This window comes from Megalobrama amblycephala, linkage group LG20 (genome assembly GCF_018812025.1).
Source record: "Megalobrama amblycephala isolate DHTTF-2021 linkage group LG20, ASM1881202v1, whole genome shotgun sequence".
In the NCBI taxonomy this organism is placed as follows: Eukaryota; Metazoa; Chordata; class Actinopteri; order Cypriniformes; family Xenocyprididae; genus Megalobrama; species Megalobrama amblycephala.
The window spans coordinates 8,700,787-8,719,228 of record NC_063063.1 but is presented as its reverse complement, the minus strand read 5'-3'; the positions used below and the strand labels follow the sequence as shown (position 1 = coordinate 8,719,228).

The 18,442-nt window shown below is 40.1% G+C and overlaps 2 protein-coding genes across 2 annotated transcripts; both read right to left on the bottom strand.

Annotated features, from left to right (window-relative positions):
• Positions 1–2,712: 2,712 nt before the first annotated feature.
• Positions 2,713–10,657, bottom strand: LOC125255615 (serine protease 27-like). Its single transcript, XM_048170994.1, has 8 exons — positions 10,411–10,657; positions 10,201–10,293; positions 9,961–10,097; positions 9,762–9,788; positions 8,544–8,739; positions 4,426–4,694; positions 4,171–4,316; positions 2,713–3,399 (listed from the first exon to the last, which is right to left on the bottom strand). Exons 3-8 carry the CDS (start codon positions 10,088–10,090, stop codon positions 3,004–3,006), a joined length of 1,164 nt encoding a protein of 387 aa, XP_048026951.1. The 5' UTR covers positions 10,091–10,097; positions 10,201–10,293; positions 10,411–10,657; the 3' UTR covers positions 2,713–3,003.
• A 132-nt stretch (positions 10,658–10,789) lies between these two features.
• LOC125255978 lies at positions 10,790–18,330 on the bottom strand. The gene is made up of 14 exons (XM_048171590.1): positions 18,139–18,330; positions 16,797–17,075; positions 16,152–16,247; positions 15,916–16,033; positions 15,726–15,771; positions 14,075–14,230; positions 13,474–13,619; positions 12,776–12,870; positions 12,525–12,657; positions 12,273–12,397; positions 11,903–12,181; positions 11,279–11,374; positions 11,034–11,163; positions 10,790–10,905 (listed from the first exon to the last, which is right to left on the bottom strand). The coding sequence occupies exons 1-14, from the start codon at positions 18,328–18,330 to the stop codon at positions 10,790–10,792; spliced, it is 2,007 nt and encodes a 668-aa protein (XP_048027547.1).
• Between the last annotated feature and the right edge of the window lie 112 nt (positions 18,331–18,442).

Here is an 18,442-nt window from a genome sequence, read left to right as displayed (position 1 = left end):
TCAACTGGAGCTATATTTATTGAATACAATACCGTTTTTTTCCGTAACATTTTAGGTTGTAATAATATTTTGTAACCTATCCTGGTATAATGATTCATAACTTAATCTGTTCAGACTTAAATATTTTTCATGTTCTCTGGTTTTGATTTTTTAAAAAACATTAATAAATAACAAACAGCAAGGGAGTGCTAGGGGCTCCATGTAAAAGTTTAGAGAAAAACTGTGTAAAAAATGTAAAATAATAATAATAATAATAAAATTGATAAAATTAAATAAGAAAATGCATTAAAGTAAAATGTATATAGCCTATACTTTTATAGTATATGCGCTCCACTTTTCAGTAGACTTTTACTGGAACATCAACATCCTGACAAACCCCAGGAAGTGTGAGGATAACTATTTGAAATGAGAAGTGAAGGCAGTGCAAGTCAGCTAGCCAGATAACATGCAATGTGTTGAAGAAGAAACTGAAATATCGCTCAAACTGATCAATCTCATCAGACAGCTTGTGAAACTAATGGTTGTACCACAGTAAAGAAATCCAGGATTCCTTGCATTTTCCAATTTATTTAATTATTTATTTATTTTTGACAATGATCATATATAAAGATATATTAACTTACAAAAAAAGTTTTTTCAAAAAAGAAATAATGCCCATTAGAGTAAGTATGCCACCATAACAACAAAGTGTATTACATATTTTCATTGTACATATCTTTAAAACTTATATTTATTTTTTTCAAACAATGAAAGGATACAGACTAAAGAGAAACATAAAGATAATGTTGTGCTACAATACAATCAGCCCACCCAGATGTCAAACAGCTCTTTCTTAAAAATAGCAAAAACTTAAAACCCTTAAAGTTTAAAAAGCACTTAATAAACTGAAATGACATTTATATGTGATATATTTGGAAAAACGTCAACAGAATATAAAACCGATTGTGACCATTTATGTTGCCACATTAATATCCAGTAAAACAAATATATATTTTTGTGATTTGTGAAACACACCATGCATCTGCAAATAACATATATATCCATAGCAATAAAAGATAGAAAATTGTCATAAGCCCAGTAAATAGAAGTTGATGAGATACAGAAGAAAAGAAATTAATTATTAGTTAGAAGTACTTAAAAGTCAGGGAATAATTAACATTGTGTAAGATTAATCAAGAAAACAACAAAATATTGTAAGACTCTTTACATCAGTGTAACTGACTGAGCTCAATCACCACTTATGTTAGCATTGATTTGTTGTCTATTTTTGTACATACACTACCGTTCAGATGTCTGGGGTTGATATGATTTTAACATGTTTTTGAAAGAAGTCTCTCCTGCTCACCAAGGCTGCATTTATTTGATTAAAACAGAATAGTAAGACAGTAATAGGCTATTGTGAAATCTTATTACAATTTTAAAAAACTGCTTTCAGTTGTAATATATTTCAAAATGTTATTCATTCCTGTGATCCCAAAGATACATTTTCAGCAGCCTTTCTTTGATGAATGGAAAAATGAAAAGAACAGGGGTGTAAAGTAACAAATTACAAATACTCAGATATCGTACTTTTTTGAGTAGTTTAAAAATTTGTGTACTTTTACTTTTACTTGAGAACATTTGCCAGCAGCCATATCACCCTGTAGCCCAAGACTGGTTGCCCACTGAAGCTAAGCAGGGCTGAGCCTGGTTAGTACCTGAATGGGAGACCTCCTGGGAAAACTAGGTTGCTGCTGGAAGAGGTGTTAGAGAGGCCAGCAGGGGGTGCTCACCCTGTGGTCTGTGTGGGTCCTAACACCCCAGTATAGTGATGGGGACACTATACTGACAAAAAGCACCGTCCTCCGGATGAGACGTTAAACCGAGGTCCTGACTCTCTGTGGTCATTAAAAATCCCAGGATGTCCTTCGAAAAGAGTAGGGGTGTAACCCCGACATCCTGGCCAAACTTGCCCATTGGCCTCTGTCCATCATGGCCTCCTAATCATCCCTATACACTGATTGGCTTCATCACTCTGTCTCCTCTCTACCAATAAGCTGGTGTGTGGTGGGCGTACTGGCGCAATATGGCTGCCGTCGCATCATCCAGGTGGATGCTGCACATTGGTGGTGGTTGAGGAGATTTCCCCCTTCAATATGTAAAGCGCTTTGAGTGCCCAGAAAAGCGCTATATAAATGTAAGGATTATTATTATTATTATTATTATTTTAAGTGATGTATCGGTAGCTTACTTTTACTCCACTATTTTCCCTCCGTTTGTGGTTGTTACTGGTTACATGCTTGTTTTAATTTTATTTTTATCCATCAACGTAATTGGATCGAGTAATTGGTCTTGTGACTGTCGTCAAATCAAATTCTGCAAAACTTCAACCGCCGATCATGGCTGCTGAATTGAGTCAATTCAGATATCAGCGTCTTCCTCTAATATGCTAAATAATATATATATATATATATACATATATACACATTTGGTGTGAGGTTGGGGTGTGTGATTCTGAACTCTTGTATGAGTTTCTAAAGGTTTTTGAATTTGCACTGTTCCTATCATTGATATTTTCTGTGCAAAAATAGCATGCTCAGGCTCAGTGGACCTTACGCCTAATTTTAAATCTTTTTTATTAAACAATGATTATGATTTCAAGTGAACTGAGAATAACTTTCATCTTCTCATCTCAATACTAGTCTTTCTGTGTTGTTTCGATACATTTAAAAAAAATGGATGATAGATATTCTTTAATCTTTCTGACAAACAACAAAATATAATGGGAATTACAGTATGTAAAATTTAGTTTTCTAAATTTATAAATTGTAGTGTACAGTATTTATTGTAAAGGGGTAGAATCCACAGCTCAGTACTCACTACTCATGAGTACTTTTGAAAGCTACTTTTTAAGTATTTTTTTGGTACTTTTTCCTCTACTCACACTACATTCTTTGGAATGTAATGGTACTTTTACTTAAGTAAATGTTTTCAGTAATCTTTCCACCACTGGAAAAGAACTTTTTACAAGCACTGCATGCTTTCTTGCCTAAAAAATGATAAAAAACAAAAATAAAAAAAATTGCTATAAAAAATAGAGAAAATGATATCAAAGAGATTTGTACAACAGATGCTGCAGAAGATGGAATATTTGTTTCTTTGAACTATTGTTGTGGAAGGAGGAAGAGAAGAAGGAGGAGGATCAGGACAGGTGTAATTGTTGTCAGAATTGTTTCCAGCAGAGGTAAACTGCACAAAACCTGGAGGATCGCTGCACATGAAGGAGGTGATCCATTCCTGATAGCGGGATACTCTGGTGTAAACACCGGGATATTCAGGTCGAGCACAGCCAAAGCTAACGATACCGGACTGGACCCATACAGAGCTCTGATTGCTCACCATCGGACCTCCTGAATCTCCCTAAAAATACAAATCAATGCAATCATTGTAGAAAGAGACATACACTGCTGTTCAAGAGTTTGGGGTCAGTAAGATTGATTTAAAGAAATTAATACTTTGTTTTACTCTATTTTTGATTAAATTTCATTTCAAAAACATTAAAATATATGGCAGAGGGCTGTTTCATTTGTTTGGGACTTTTTTTCCCAAAAAGGTATATTTTAAAAGATTGTTAAGCTTGATCTTGACAATTATTGCTGTGTATTATCCTTGCAAAAAAATTCTTCTTTTTGCAAGATATTTTTTATATAAATTTTATTTTATTTATTCTTTTTTGGCCCATGACATCAATTCTCAATTAATCGTGGCATGAAACTGATTTAAGTTCATACAGAATGTTTTTGTGGTTAAACCATCCCATTAAACAATGCCCAGTTCCACCATTGCAGAATACAGCCTCTGAATTGGAAGCATGTTATTTTATTTGAAGCACTCATTGTTTAATTTGTAAACACAAGTTTGAGGACACTAAAGCCACTTTACCACCATTGGGCCAAACCATTCAGGCAACAAATAAGTGACCGATCCTGAATTGTGACATCACTACATGCATTCTACCAACACGGTTTAGCCAACCATGCTGAGAATTCCAGGCCGAGAATGATTTGTAATTGTGCCGTACCGAACCAAGCTTTAGTGGAAATATAACTGGAACCATTCCTTACCGTTCTTATAACCATTCGAAACAACGGTGGAAAAGTGGCTTAAGGGAACTGAACAGGGTTTGTGTACCTGACATGAGTCCTTGCCTCCCTCCAGTAGACCAGCACAGATCATGTTGTCTGTTATTTTTCCAACTCCATAGAGACAGCTGCACTGTCTGTTACCAATTACAGGAACCTCCACTTCCGGTAGAACATTAGGTGATGGGAGGGACACTGTAGGAAAGACATGAAGTTATTTACTCTATTCTTTTTCGAATGGTATTGTGAAAGGTGTTTCATGTTGAGTTTAATGTAACTAAATGAACCAGAAATGAATTCTCACCTCTTCGACTAATGTTTCCCCATCCAGTGATCCAGCTGTCTGTGCCATTGTTAAACACACTGCCATCAGCTGCTAGACACACGGGTCTGATGTAGTCAGTGAAGGTGATGGGAGATCTCAGTTTGAGCAGAGCGATATCATTGTTATTCGTACGTCTGTTGTAACTGGGATGTTTGATGATTAGTTTCACATTTTTGGACACTTCATTGGGGTTGAAGCCTTTCTGGGTCTGACGCCCCAAAACCACAGTTAAAGAAAAGATGGAATAACTGAGGAAGATAAAGAAATAGACAAAGAAAGTAGTCAAGATGAGTTTTAACCCTATAAAGCCTAACATCCTTTAAAAAAACAAAAACAATTACATTTAATTTTTTTTTTTTTAAATGAAGAATTTTTTTGTTGTTGTTGTTGAGCATCATATTTGATATATCAGGCTTTTATGGCTTATATAGAACGATATTGTGAGAATATGGAGCTCACATCACAACACTCTATATAAGATATTTAAATGTTTAATTTCATGATCAAAGCTCTGTAGTTTTAAAACATATAATGTGATACAATTTAATGATGACTGAGAGATGAACAAATAAATGTTCCTCAAAACCTGATGTATCATATTTGGTACTCATATTTTAACATAATTTTTCTAACAAAATTAAGTATGGATAATCTAGTAAAAAGCTGCTAAGATGCTTCAGTTCAGTACGTTCATCATGAAATACAACCCCAGCGTTACGTCGGAACTGACCGACGAATTGGGGATCGCTTTGAGAGACCAATCTACTTTGAGTGGTAAACTAAACGAGCCTAATGGACATTGGCATTCAAACTTTGCTTCTATCCAGCGCACCGCCTCCACCCCTGCTCAGCCTAAGCAGCAGCTTCCACCTAGGCAGCAGGCGGCTGGTCACAATGCGAGTGCCCAGCCCGTCCAGGTCCCCGCCAAAGGCGTTAAACGTAAAAAGGGAAAGCGGCCCTGAGACGGGCAACCTGGAGATGGAAGGAGCTGCTCTTCAGGAGATGGTGACCACAGAACTCCCTTCTTCGTGGGAGGGCCAGGTGGAGAATCTTTTGTTTCATTTTGTTTCTGTTCTGCCGCTGGCCCCCTGGAGTCCAATTGTACCTACATGTTCAAAGAAAGAGCAGTTTCCTTTATCTCTTGTTCACAAGAGGGCACGGTTGTGAGTGTGCGAAACTGTAAAAATGCCTTTCCACTCCCATGCCCCTCTACTATCGCCAGCGGGCAGCAGTCTGTGGCTCGAGGACACCACCAGCCCTTCTCACGCACCCTCTGCCCAACCTTGAAACCAGGTAAGTGTTTCACCGCACACTCAAATCACACTTCGGGCTGCCTCAGTGCCTCCTGAGTCAGGTCTCTGTGTTCCGCCTCGCTGTCCCACCCCGTGTACATCTGTGGTCCTTTGGTCCCACTTGCATGGTTTCTGGGAGTCTGGCTAGTGCTTCCCAGTTCGTCTCGCTGGCTCATCTGTACAATCAGACTTGGCTACGCGATTCAGTTTGCCCAGTGCCCTCCCAAGTTCAGGGGCATCCAGTTCACCTATGTGCAGTGCAGCGATGCTCCGGTCTTAAGGGGAGAGATCGACGTCCTACTGGAGAAGGGCGCAATCAAGCTGGTCCCTCCAGCCGATATGAAGACAAGGTTCTACAGCCCCTACTTCATTGTACCCAAGAAAAGACAGTGGGTTACGGCCAGTCTTGGACCTGCGAACCTCGGGTCCTGCATAAGCCTCCATTCGAATGCATCCGTCCCCAGGATTGGTTCTCAGCGATCAAACTTAAGGACTTTCATGTCTCGATTCTTCCCATTCCTGCACTATGCGTTCGAGGGTCGAGCATATCAGTACAAAGTCCTACCCTTCGGGCTGTGCCTGTTGCCTCATGTCTTTACGAAGGTCACAGAGGCAGCCATTGTTCCACTCATAGAACGTGGTGTTTGCATCCTTAACTATCTCAATGACTGGCTGATTCTGTCCCAGTCATGGGATCAGTTGTGTGAACACAGGGACATGGTGCTCAGTCACCTCAGCCTGTTGGGACTTTAGGTCAACTGGGACAAGGGCAAACACTCCCCTGTGCAGAGGATCTCTTATCTCGTTATGGAGCTGGACTCGGTCAACTAGACAGCACGTCTTACAGAGGAGTGTGTCCAGTCAGTGTTGAACTGCCTGAATTCGTTCAAAGGTAGGACACCGGCCCCACTGAAACTATTTCAGAGACTCCTGGGGCAGTAACACCGCTCTGATTGCTTTATATGAGGCCGCTTCAGCACTGGCTTCACGACCAAGTCCTGAGATTGGCGTGGCAGAGCGGCACGCACTGGGTGTCTGTCACCCCCTACTGTTGCCAATCCTTCAGCCCGTGGTGGAACCCTTCGTGTCTATGGGCAGGAGTTCCCCTAGAACAAGTGTCCATGCATGCTGGGGTGCACATGGATGCCTGCCACCAGCTGGGGGGCCATGCACAATGGGCATTCAGTCTCAGGTCTGTGGACGGGTCCCCAACTGCATTGGCACATCAACTGCCTCAAGTTGCTAGAATTAGGTCTTGTGCTGGGCCGCCCCAAGGGGCTGCTACATGGCAAGCACGTACTGTCTGTACAGACAACACTGTGACCGTCTACGCTTCTGCCGCAGGATGCAACTCGCCCACCATCTCCTCCTCTGGAGTCAGAAGCATCTGAGGTCACTTCGTGCCATTCATATCCCAGGCGTGCTCAATTGTGCAGCCGTCGAGCTCTCACGACACTTTGCGCTTCCGTGAGAGTGGCGACTCCATCCCCGGGCGGTCCAGACCTAGCTTTGCTCTGTCTCGTCCGTGCTCTGCAGATACGTGGACAGAACTCAAAACTTTAGAACCTCAGACCAGCTCTTCATCCATTACAAAGGCCAGCAGAAGGGAAAGGCTGTCTACAAGCAGAGGTTAGCCCACTCGCAAAGACATGCCTTGCCCATCTGGGTTGCGAGCACACTCAACTAAAAGTGTTGCTTCCTCCTGGGCGCTGACTCAAGATGCCCCACTGGCAGATATATGTAGAGCTGCGGGCTAGGTGACACCTAGCACGTTTGCTAGATTATATAGCCTTGTATAGAGCCAGTATCCTCTCGTGTACTCGTCCCAGTGGCCAGTAGCGCGAGGGACCCGTTCTAAGTGTCGGCTTGCAACACCACTCCCGCCCGCTGGACCTGATACGTGTGTTCTTTGCTCCAATAGAGTTACCCAGATTTGGCTAACCCTGTTGAGTTCATCCATCACCCTCTGCAGTCAGACGTGGCGGAGTGTCTGACGCCAGGCCTACACTCATATGCATTATGGAACCTGTGTTAGGCTGGGTGTCCATATGTAGTGATTTTTTCATTGGCCAAATTAATTGTATTTTGTAAATATATATTTTGATTTTGATGGCTGCAACACATCCAAAAAAGTTGGGACAGAGGCAAAATTAAAAGTGAAAAGATTACAGAATATCCAATTTAAACTGTTTTGAATCTGTCCACAATAAGTAGGTGAATTTGTAATAGGTGATGGTATCTTGTTTGGTTATAAAACGAGCATCCACCAAAGACTGAGACTTTGCGAGCAAAGATAGGTCATGGCATACCACTTTGGGCCAAATTTCATGAGAGAATCGTCAAACAATTCAAAAATCACATTTCTTAATGCAAGATTTCAAAGTATTTATGTCTTTCACATCTACCATACATAATATTGTGAACAGATTCAGGGAATCCAGAGAAATCTCAGTCCGTGTAGGGCCAGGCTGGAGACCTCCATTGAATGTGCATGCCCTTCGAGCCCTCGGATGGCACTGCACGGGAAACTGTCATGCTTCTGTGTTAAATATAGCCAAATGGGCTCAGGAGTACTTTGAAAAACCATTGTCACTGAACACGGTCTGCCGCTGCATCAAGAAATGCAGAAAGCTTGTGTACAAAAATATACAAAGTTCTGATCATGTTCAAAATTTAGAGGCCATAAAAATTTGAGTATCAATATATGATACAGTAGGCTGTATACAGTTAAATCAATTCCTCATTTAAAATGTAATCTACTCAAAGATTCTATGAAAGCTGAAGTATTTAGTTGAATGAGTTTACCTATCAACACAATGGGCAGCGGTCAGCACCCACTCTTTGTTGACGAGAGACCCTCCACAGAAGTGACTTCCATTCAGAAGAATGCTTGCCTGCCATGGCCAGCGTCCAGCTGAAGCGTTCTGACCTCCTACTGTCCTGCTGCTGGCGGTAAATGTGGGTCTTCCACACACCTGAGCACTGGGAAGATTATCTGAGGCTGCAAACACAGAAGACGATGTTGTATTACTCAAGAACTGTGAGTTGCAGCAGACGGCGTCATGCACTAATTTATTTTTTAAAGTGGACCCACATTTAAATCCTGATTCAGTATATACATTTTATGTAATTACTCAAGCAAAAAAAAAGTTATCCTAACTCCACATTAAATATTAACAAATGTTATTAATTCCTGAGATTATGATGCTGTATTCAAGCAGCCAAGCAAAAGGCATATTCACATACGGCTGACATTTTAACATATATATAAATATTTCAGTAAATAATAAAAATCAACAAAATTAAAAAACTTTATAAAGTACTTTATAAATACAGTCTGCTTTACAAATATTGGCACCCTTGGTAAATATGAGCAAAACTGACTTTTTTCTTTTTTGTTTTTTTTTTTTTTTTTCAATCTTCTCCTCTTTGAAAGAATTAAAAAATATTCACAATATTCACAGGGTTCTATGGAGGAATGGTTTCATATCTCTTCCCATATGTTCACCAACCTTATCAGGCATTATAGAAGAAGATCCAGAGGTGTTATCTTGGTAAAGGGAGGTTGTGCAAGGTATTAAATGAAGGGGTTAATTGTGGAGTAGAGTATAATTGTGGAGTACATATATTTAAGAAAAAAAATGTTTTAAGATGGGATTTTTTTTCTTTCAACTATTTGACTTTAATTAAAGTTTATATTATGTTGAATATTTTAAATTAATAATTTAAATACAAAAGATTAAAAACAGTGAATCTCACCAAATGGTGATGAGTTTTCAGCACTGATATATTTCACCAATCACTAATAATTAAAAGTGATTAAAGGTAAAAATATTATTTGTTGTTTTGGAATTTGCATTCAAAGTTAAGCTGCCTCAAAAATCTGAGGGGACACATGCAGATTGAATGTACATTCTTCTATAGATACCGTATATTAAATGCACAATGATTTCACCAAAAACAGAGGCATCAACTACTTTTACTATAACTATAAACCAAATTGTCAATGTAAAATTAATCTACCTTGAGGGTTAGTTCTGCCACAAAATCCTGAAAAACAAAACAGATGTAGATGTTACATACATATATCTACCTATAAGACTTAAAACTCTCTTACACACACTATTTAAAGAAACAAACAAATGCATGTTGAGACAACAGTTACAAAATTATACATCTCAAATTTAAGTAAATGGCACATTTCATTAAGACACATATTTACCATTTCTTTCCTGATGAATTGTCGACACGAAATACCCATCTACCCATGTCATTGACATTGCTTGTGTATGACAGGTTTGTGATGTCAGAAACAGGAATTGAAAGGAAATTAGTAGAGTAATTTGTGTCATAGCCGGACTGTTAATGAAGAAAACACAAAGAAAAAAACTCCATTAAATCTGAATACATTTCACACTGCTACAGACCATAAACTATTAACACATTTCCCACACTGCTTTACCTCTACAGCATAGGTGGAGGTGATATGATCATAATGCATGAATGTAAATGACAAGTTTCTTCCAGACACCAAAACCACTTGGAAAGTTGACTCCTGGAAGAGACCAGGAAATCCTCATTAATACAGGCATCATTCTGGACATACCATAAAGTTCAGTTCAATATAAATACTATGCAATAAAAGTGCATGCTAACTGAAAGAAAAACGTACTGATTCACTATTTCCAAAGTACGGTACTTTATCCCATGTAGCAATAAAAACCCACGAGGCAGAGAAGTTCAAGTTGGGATAATATTGGTTTATGTCTCTTGAAGCCCGATTCAAGAGAGGACCATCTGTTACTTGTCGGTAAGAGATTGTTCCTTTTTGTGAAATGTCAATGTCTGTCCACAGTGGAGCGATGATGTCTTTAGTCGAGTATGCAGGAAAATAATTGGGAATCCCACTGGGAAAGTGGCTCATCAAAGGTCAGGTCTCCATTATTATTCACCTGTAGGATCAAAATATATTATCTGTATTTAAGAGACATCATCTATGTGGAATATATATTAATGAATGTCATTAATGAATGCTTCTTACAAATATTTTGTCATATACACGGCCAAAGTACACAAATGGTCTGCCGCAAGGGGATCAGTGGAGAACTTCCATCATCCGACTGTGGGTTTTTCTCATCCTCTACACCTCCATATGGGTAGAATATTCCTAATATTCCCAATAGTATCATTATGAGTGTTTCAAGATTTGAAGGAGGAAATTTTATAATGCATACTTTTTCTTTCATGTTATATTTCATGGCAATTTATGATGTTTATATTAAACAGTGAAGTTACCCTTAGGCCCGCTATCAACACGGAATACCCATCGTCCCGTCACATTGACATTGCTGGAGTTGGAGAGTTTATTTTCATCAGTAACAGGGATTGAAAAATAATTTGTTGAGTTTATTGTGTCATAGCCAGCCTGAGTAAACAAAAATCAATCATCACCAAAAATGCTTGCAGTACAATATATTTACAAGTTCTCTAGTATTATCTAAGTGTCAGACTTCAGAGATACGGTTCTAATTTTTTCTAACCTGAAACCATTGATTCGTAGAGGAGATATTTCCGTAGTTCATCATGACAAAAGACAGAGAGCCACCAGAGACCAAAACAACTTGAAAAGATGAACTCTGTTACAGAAACAGAAAATGATAATAGCTCATAGACAAAGAGTAATTCTGCCTTTATCCTTGTTTATGCAGTGCCTTATGCAGTTCATCTTCCCATTTATGTACTTTAATAATCATAAACCGATCCTTTAGAAAATATTTTTTTAAAAATCTCAAGAAATAAAAATTGCATGTGCTTTGTGTTGAGCATCATATTAGATATAGCAGGCTTTTATGGCTTATATAAAATGATACAGTGAGAATATGGAGCTCACATTGGAGGAGGAAGAAAAAAACTGAGCAAAAATATGCAGTTTGTTGCAGATGCTGATATTTATATGGCCAAAAAGTAAGATGAAATTCTGATAGCTTGTAAATCAATGAGATATTTATAACAGTATAACAGACTATTTACATAAAATGCATATAAATATCACTCCATATCTCCCAATTATGCAAAACTTATAATGCAATGCAATACAATGATGATTGAGAGACAAATAAACATTTAAGGTTTCAAAGTGCATGCTAAATGAAAGAAAAACTTACTGATTCATTGTTTCCAAAGTACGGTACTTCATCCCAAGTAGCAATAAAAACCAACGAGGCAGAGAAGTTCAAGTTGGGAAAATATTTGTTTAAGTCTCTTGAAGCCCGATTCAAGAGAGGACCGTCTGTTACTTGTCGGTAAGAGATGGTTCCTTTCCTACTATTATTAATGTCTGTCCACAGTGGAGCGATGATGTCTTTAGTCGAGTATGCAGGAAAATAATTGGGAAGCCACTGGTAAAGTGGCTTATCAAAGGTCAGGTCTCCATTATTATTCACCTGTAGGATCAAAATATGTTATCTGGATTTTCAAGTAACATCATCAATGTGGAATATATATTAATGAATGTCATTAATGAATGCTTCTTACAAATATTTTGTCATATACACGGCCAAAGTACACAAATGGTCGCCGAAAGGGGATCAGTGGAGAACTTCCATCATCCGACTGTGGGTTTTTCTCATCCTCTACACTTCCATATGGGTAGAATATTCCTAATATTTCCAATAGTATCATTATGAGTGTTTGAATATTTAAAGGAGGAAATTTTATAGTGCCTACTTTTTTCTTTTATATTTCGTGGCTATTTATCATATTATTTGTATTAAACAGTGACATTACCCTCATCAATCCCACCATCAACACGAAATACCCATCGTCCCAACACATTGACATTGCTGGAGTTAGACAGCTTATTTGCATCAGGCGCAGGGATTGAAAAATAATTTGTTGAGTTTATTGTGTCATAGCCAGCCTGAGTAAACAAAAATGAATCATCATCAAAAAGGCCTTGCAGCACAAGATATTTACAAGTTCTCTAGTATTATCTTAGTGCCAGAGTTCAGAGATACAGTTCTTTAATTCTTTCTAACCTGAAAGTGTTTAACCGTAGAGAAGATATTTCTGTAGTTCATCATGACAAAGACCGAGAGCCACCAGAGATCAAAACAGCTTGAAAAGATGAACTCTGTTACAGAAACAGAAAATTATCCTAACATCTCATAGACAGAAATTCATAGTTATGCTTGATTCATTCTGCATAGCTGTAACTAAAAGCAAATCATCTTCCCATTTATGTGCTTTAATAATCATAAAGAGCCTTTAGAAAAAAAAAAATATAAAAAAAAAGAAATAAAAATTGCATATATGTTTTTGTTACGTGAAGCTGGTGTAGAAGGATGAGGCAGATACGGATTTCCACAATCATGAACAATACTTTAATATACACAGGCAAGGAGTACCCAACATACACTTTAACAGAACATTAAGACGGACGAGGAGTGAAGGGAGTGAGTGCCATATAAAGGGAGTGCTGATAATAGTCCAGGTGCAGGTGATGAGTGATGAGGAGCTGACGAGGGAAGTGAGTGCAGGTGACGAAACAGGAGGATCATGGGAATTAGAGTCCAGGGGAACAAGGGATCTGTAACAGTACCTCCCCCTCCCGGTAGGCGCGTCCTCGCGCCGTAGATGGAACAACCGGGAGGAGGGGTGGGCGCCCTGGAGACCTCAAGCCGGAGCAGGGGGAGGAGTAGACTGGAGTGGAGGTCTCCAGGGCAGGTCCAAGAACCATGGCGGGTCATGAGCCGAGGGCTGCCGCGGCGGGTCAGGTGCAGCGGGCTGCCGCGGCGGGTCAGGTGCCGTAGCCGAAATGCAGCCAAGCCCAGGTGGAGGTGAGGATCTGGTGGGACATGGAGATGCCGCAGGCTCAGCCAACTGAGACGCAGACGGGGCTCCAGAAGGCCGCAGAGGAGCCAGAGCGACAGACGACCAAAGGGGAGCAGGAGGGAGTGAGGAAGCCAACGGAGCGTGAGGGACGAAGGGACGAGGTGAAATCCGAGGAGTGCAGTCCTGGAGCGGCTGGAGCGGCTGGAGCAGAGGGCTCGGCGGCGGCGGCTGGAGCAGAGGGCTCGGCGGCGGAGACCGGAGAACTTGGCTCGGCGGAGACCGGAGAACTTGGCTCGGCGGAGACCGGAGAACTTGGCTCGGCGGAGACCGGAGAACTTGGCTCGGCGGAGACCGGAGAACTTGGCTCGGCGGAGACCGGAGAACCGGGCTCGGCGGAGACTGGAGATGTTGGCTCTGTCCAAAAGTCTATTAGCCAAGCAGAATCATTTGAAGGCTCTTGACAGGCTGACGTGCGCTCAAAGGGAGCTGGAGATATTATATACGATTGGAGAGGGCTGGGGCTGCTTTCTTCTTCCTCCTCCGCTTTCTGGACCCAGCGGAGGAGTCCAGCATAGAACAGGCAGGAAGTTCGCTGGAGGGGCATGCGGAGGAAGACGGTGGCTGACTGACTGGCCCGGCCAACCGTGTTTCTGGATGGACTAGAGACAAACACCCATCCTGAACCCAATCAACATAGGATTTGGAGTCATTTAACCACAAAATGGAATTGATAGTTTCGCTTGAGAAACAATAATCGGGTTCACCAAAACGGATAGTGTCGTCGTCTAGTCCATCCAGAAACAGGGAGATCAAACATGCTTCAGGCCAGTCAGACAAAAAAGCGAGCTCAACGAACTCCTCCACATACCTCTCCAGCGAACGACCGACCTGCAGAAGCCCGATGATACGATCGCCGGCTGACAGATGAGAGAGAGGCGTAGAAGGAGCAGGAGCCAGGGAGCGGGGGAAAGTCTCCATTTTTGTTTGTGAAAATCCAGTCGGTATAGGTCCGTCTTTCTGTTACGTGTAGCTGGTGTAGAAGGATGAGGCAGATACGGATTTCCACAATCATGAACAATTCTTTAATATACACAGGCAAGGAGTACCCAACATACACTTTAACAGAACATTAAGACGGACAAGGAGTGAAGGGAGTGAGTGCCATATAAAGGGAGTGCTGATAATAGAGTCCAGGTGCAGGTGATGAGTGATGAGGAGCTGACGAGGGAAGTGAGTGCAGGTGACGAAACAGGAGGATCATGGGAATTAGAGTCCAGGGGAACAAGGGATCTGTAACAGTTTTTTGTTGAGCATCATATTTGATATATCAGGCTTTCGTGGCTTAGAATGATAAAGTGAGAATATGGAGCTCACATTGGAGGAAAAAACACAAACTGAGCAAAAATTAGCAGTTTGTTGCAGATGCTGATATTTATATGGCCAAAGAGATGAAATCCTGATAGCTTGTAATGTAAATCAATGAGATATTTATAACAGACTACTAACATAAAATGCATATAAATATCACTTTATATCCAATTATGTCTTAGTGAGATGATATTTAAATTCATAGTTTTATGATCAAAACTCTGTAGTTTTTATGGGAGCAAAACATATAATGCAATGCAATACAATGATGATTGAGAGGCAAATAAACATTCAAGGTTTCAAAGTGCATGATAATAGAAAGAAAAACTTACTGTCTCTGTCATTCCAAAGTATGGTACTTTATCCCATGTAGCAATAAAAACCCACGAGGCAGAGAACTTTGGAAAGTTCGGAAAATATTGGTTTATTTCTCTTGAAGCCCTGATTCAAGAGATGAGCATCTGTTACTTGTCGGTAAGAGATGGTTCCTTTTCTACTATTATCAATGTCTGTCCACAGTGGAGCGATGATGTCTCTTGTCAGGTATGCAGGAAAAGAATAGGAATAATATTGGGAAAGTGGCTCATCAAAGGTCAGGTCTCCATTATTATTCACCTGTAGGATCAAAATATGTTATCTGGATTTTCAAGTGACATCATCAATGTGGAATATATATTAATGAATGTCATTAATGAATGCTTCTTACAAATATTTTGTCATATACACGGCCAAAGTACACAAATGGTCGCCGCAAGGGGATCAGTGGAGAACTTCCATCATCCTGACTGTGGGTTTTTCACATCCTCTACATCTCCATATGGGTAGAATATTTCTAATATTCCCAATAATATCATAATGAGTGTTTCAAGATTTGGAGGAAATTTTATAGTGTCTACTTTTTTCTTTCATGTTATATTTCATGGCTATTTATCATATTATTTGTATCAAACAGTTATGTTAACTTCCTTAGACCCACCATCAACGCGAAATACCCATCGTCCCGTCACATTGACATTGCTGGAGTTGGACAGCTTATTTGCATCAGGCGCAGTGATTGAAAAATAATTAGTTGAGTCTATTGTGTCATAGCCAGCCTGAAAAAACAAAAAGTAATCATCATAAAAAAGGCCTTGCAGCACAAGATATTTACAAGTTCTCTAGTATTATCTTAGTGCCAGAGTTCAGAGATACAGTTCTTTAATTCTTTCTAACCTGAAACCATTGATTCGTAGAGAAAATATTTCCGTAGTTCATCATGACAAAAGACAGAGAGCCATCAGAGACCAAAACAACTTGAAAAGATGAACTCTGTTACAGAAAAAAGAAAAGAAAATTATCCTAATATCTCATAGACAGAATTCCATCTTTATGCTTAATTCTGCAGTGCCTTAAATAAAAGCAGGTCATCTTCCCATTTATGTGCTTTAATAATCATAAACAGAGCCTTCAGAATTTTTTTTTTTTTTTTTAAATCTCAAGAAATAAAAATTACATATGTGTTTTGTGTTGAGCGTCATGTGATAGTGAGAATATGGAGCTCGCATTGGAGGAAAAAACACAAACTGAGCAAAAATTTGCAGTTTGTTGCGGATGCTGATATTTATATGGCCAAAACGTAAGATAAAATCCTGATATCTTGTAATATAAATCAATGAGATATTTATAACAGACTACTAAGATAAAAAGAATTTAAATATCACTCTATATCTCCCAATTATGTCTTAGTGAGATGATATTTAAATGCTTAGTTTTATGATCAAAGCTCTGTAGTTTTTATGGGGGCAAATCTTATAATGCAATGCAATACAATGATGATTGAGAGACAAATAAACATTCAAGGTTGAAAGAAAAACTTACTGTCTCTGTCATTCCAAAGTACGGTACTTCATCCCATGTAGCAATAAAAACCCACGAGGCTGAGAAGTTCAAGTTGGGAAAATATTTGTTTAAGTCTCTTGATGCCCGTTTCAAGAGAGGACCGTCTGTTACTTGTCGGTAAGAGATGGTTCCTTTCCTGCTATTATTAATGTCTGTCCACAGTGGAGCGATGATGTCTTTAGTCGAGTATGCAGGAAAAAAATTGGGAAGCCACTGGGAAAGTGGCTTGTCAAAGGTCAGGTCTCCATTATTATTCACCTGTAGGATCAAAATATGTTATCTGGATTTTCAAGTAACATCATCAATGTGGAATATATGAAGAGTTTCGTTGCAAAACGAGATTACTCCGTTTTTAACAATTTTGTCAAAACATGTTTATTATTATGTTATCATGTTATTATTTTGTTTTATGGTGCTACTTAGCTGTATTTTTTAAGTTATGAAGGTTTAAATCAAAACAAACCAACTGCAGTTGAATTGATATTAATTGGAATGCACAACCAAAAAACAAGATTTTTGAAAAATTAAAAAAACGGAGTTATCTCGTTTTGCAACGAAACTCTTCATATNCCTTTGTCATTAGTAGAGTGAGGTCCTTTGCAGTACAGAGTTCCTGGAGAACTTCCGGGTCGTGACCATCCTTGTGCAAGTTCTTTAGTGCCTTATGAACTTGCAGAACACTATAGCGTGTAAGGCTGAGGCAGCTTCCCCACAGGCTCCATAGGCATTGCCAGTAAGACTAGACAAATATCTACAGGCCCGTCAGGGGAGCAATGTGTCACCACGGCAGGTGGAGGCAGTATTTGGACACAACTGTATCGCAACTGACCGCTCCATCGGGGGGATCCCCGTATACCCCTTAGCCGCCCCACCATCGAGGGTGGTAAAGGGGGAGAAGAAACCAGTTTTTGGCAGTAAAAGGTGCCGTCCATGACCTGGTAAGCTCTTCATGCACTTCCGGGAAGAAAGGCACCGGGGCAGGGCACTGAGAATCCACACGGGCCTCCCCGAGAAACCAATCGCCCAACATCGAAGGCTCGGGACACGTGGAGGGTTCCACACAAGCCCGACCTTCTCAGTAGCCTGGGCAAGCATAGCCATCAACTCAGGATTTGACTTGGGCAACGCCACTGTTCCCGAAACGGTGAAAGCAGCTGTTTGTTTGAAGTCAGCTGGAGAATGTGGCCACCACTGAAATGCTGTCTCGCCAACATGTAGAAAACACAAATCCATAGATTGTAGAGCATTCAGAGAAATGAACAGCTTGGCTCCAAAGCGAAAAGCTGATATGCGCTTACACCTGCTGCTCATTTATACCCACACTGCGAGGCAGAGCAGCTGAATGCAATAATCGCATGCCAATGTGCACTGGCTTGTTTAGTTTACACTCAAAGTAGATTGGTCCCTCTAAGTGAGATCCCAATTCGCCAGTCTTCTCCAACGAGACATCGAGAGTGATCGACTGAAAGGAACTCAACAGCTGAGTGAGCGCGGGCTGTTTGAATTCTCTCATCCAGGCTCCATGGTAGTTCCCTCTTCTCAGTGTTGCAGAATTAGTGCATTTCCTCTGAGAATTTCAGGTTTGTGTATGTTATATTTTATCTGTAAAATCATAACTGTGCTTT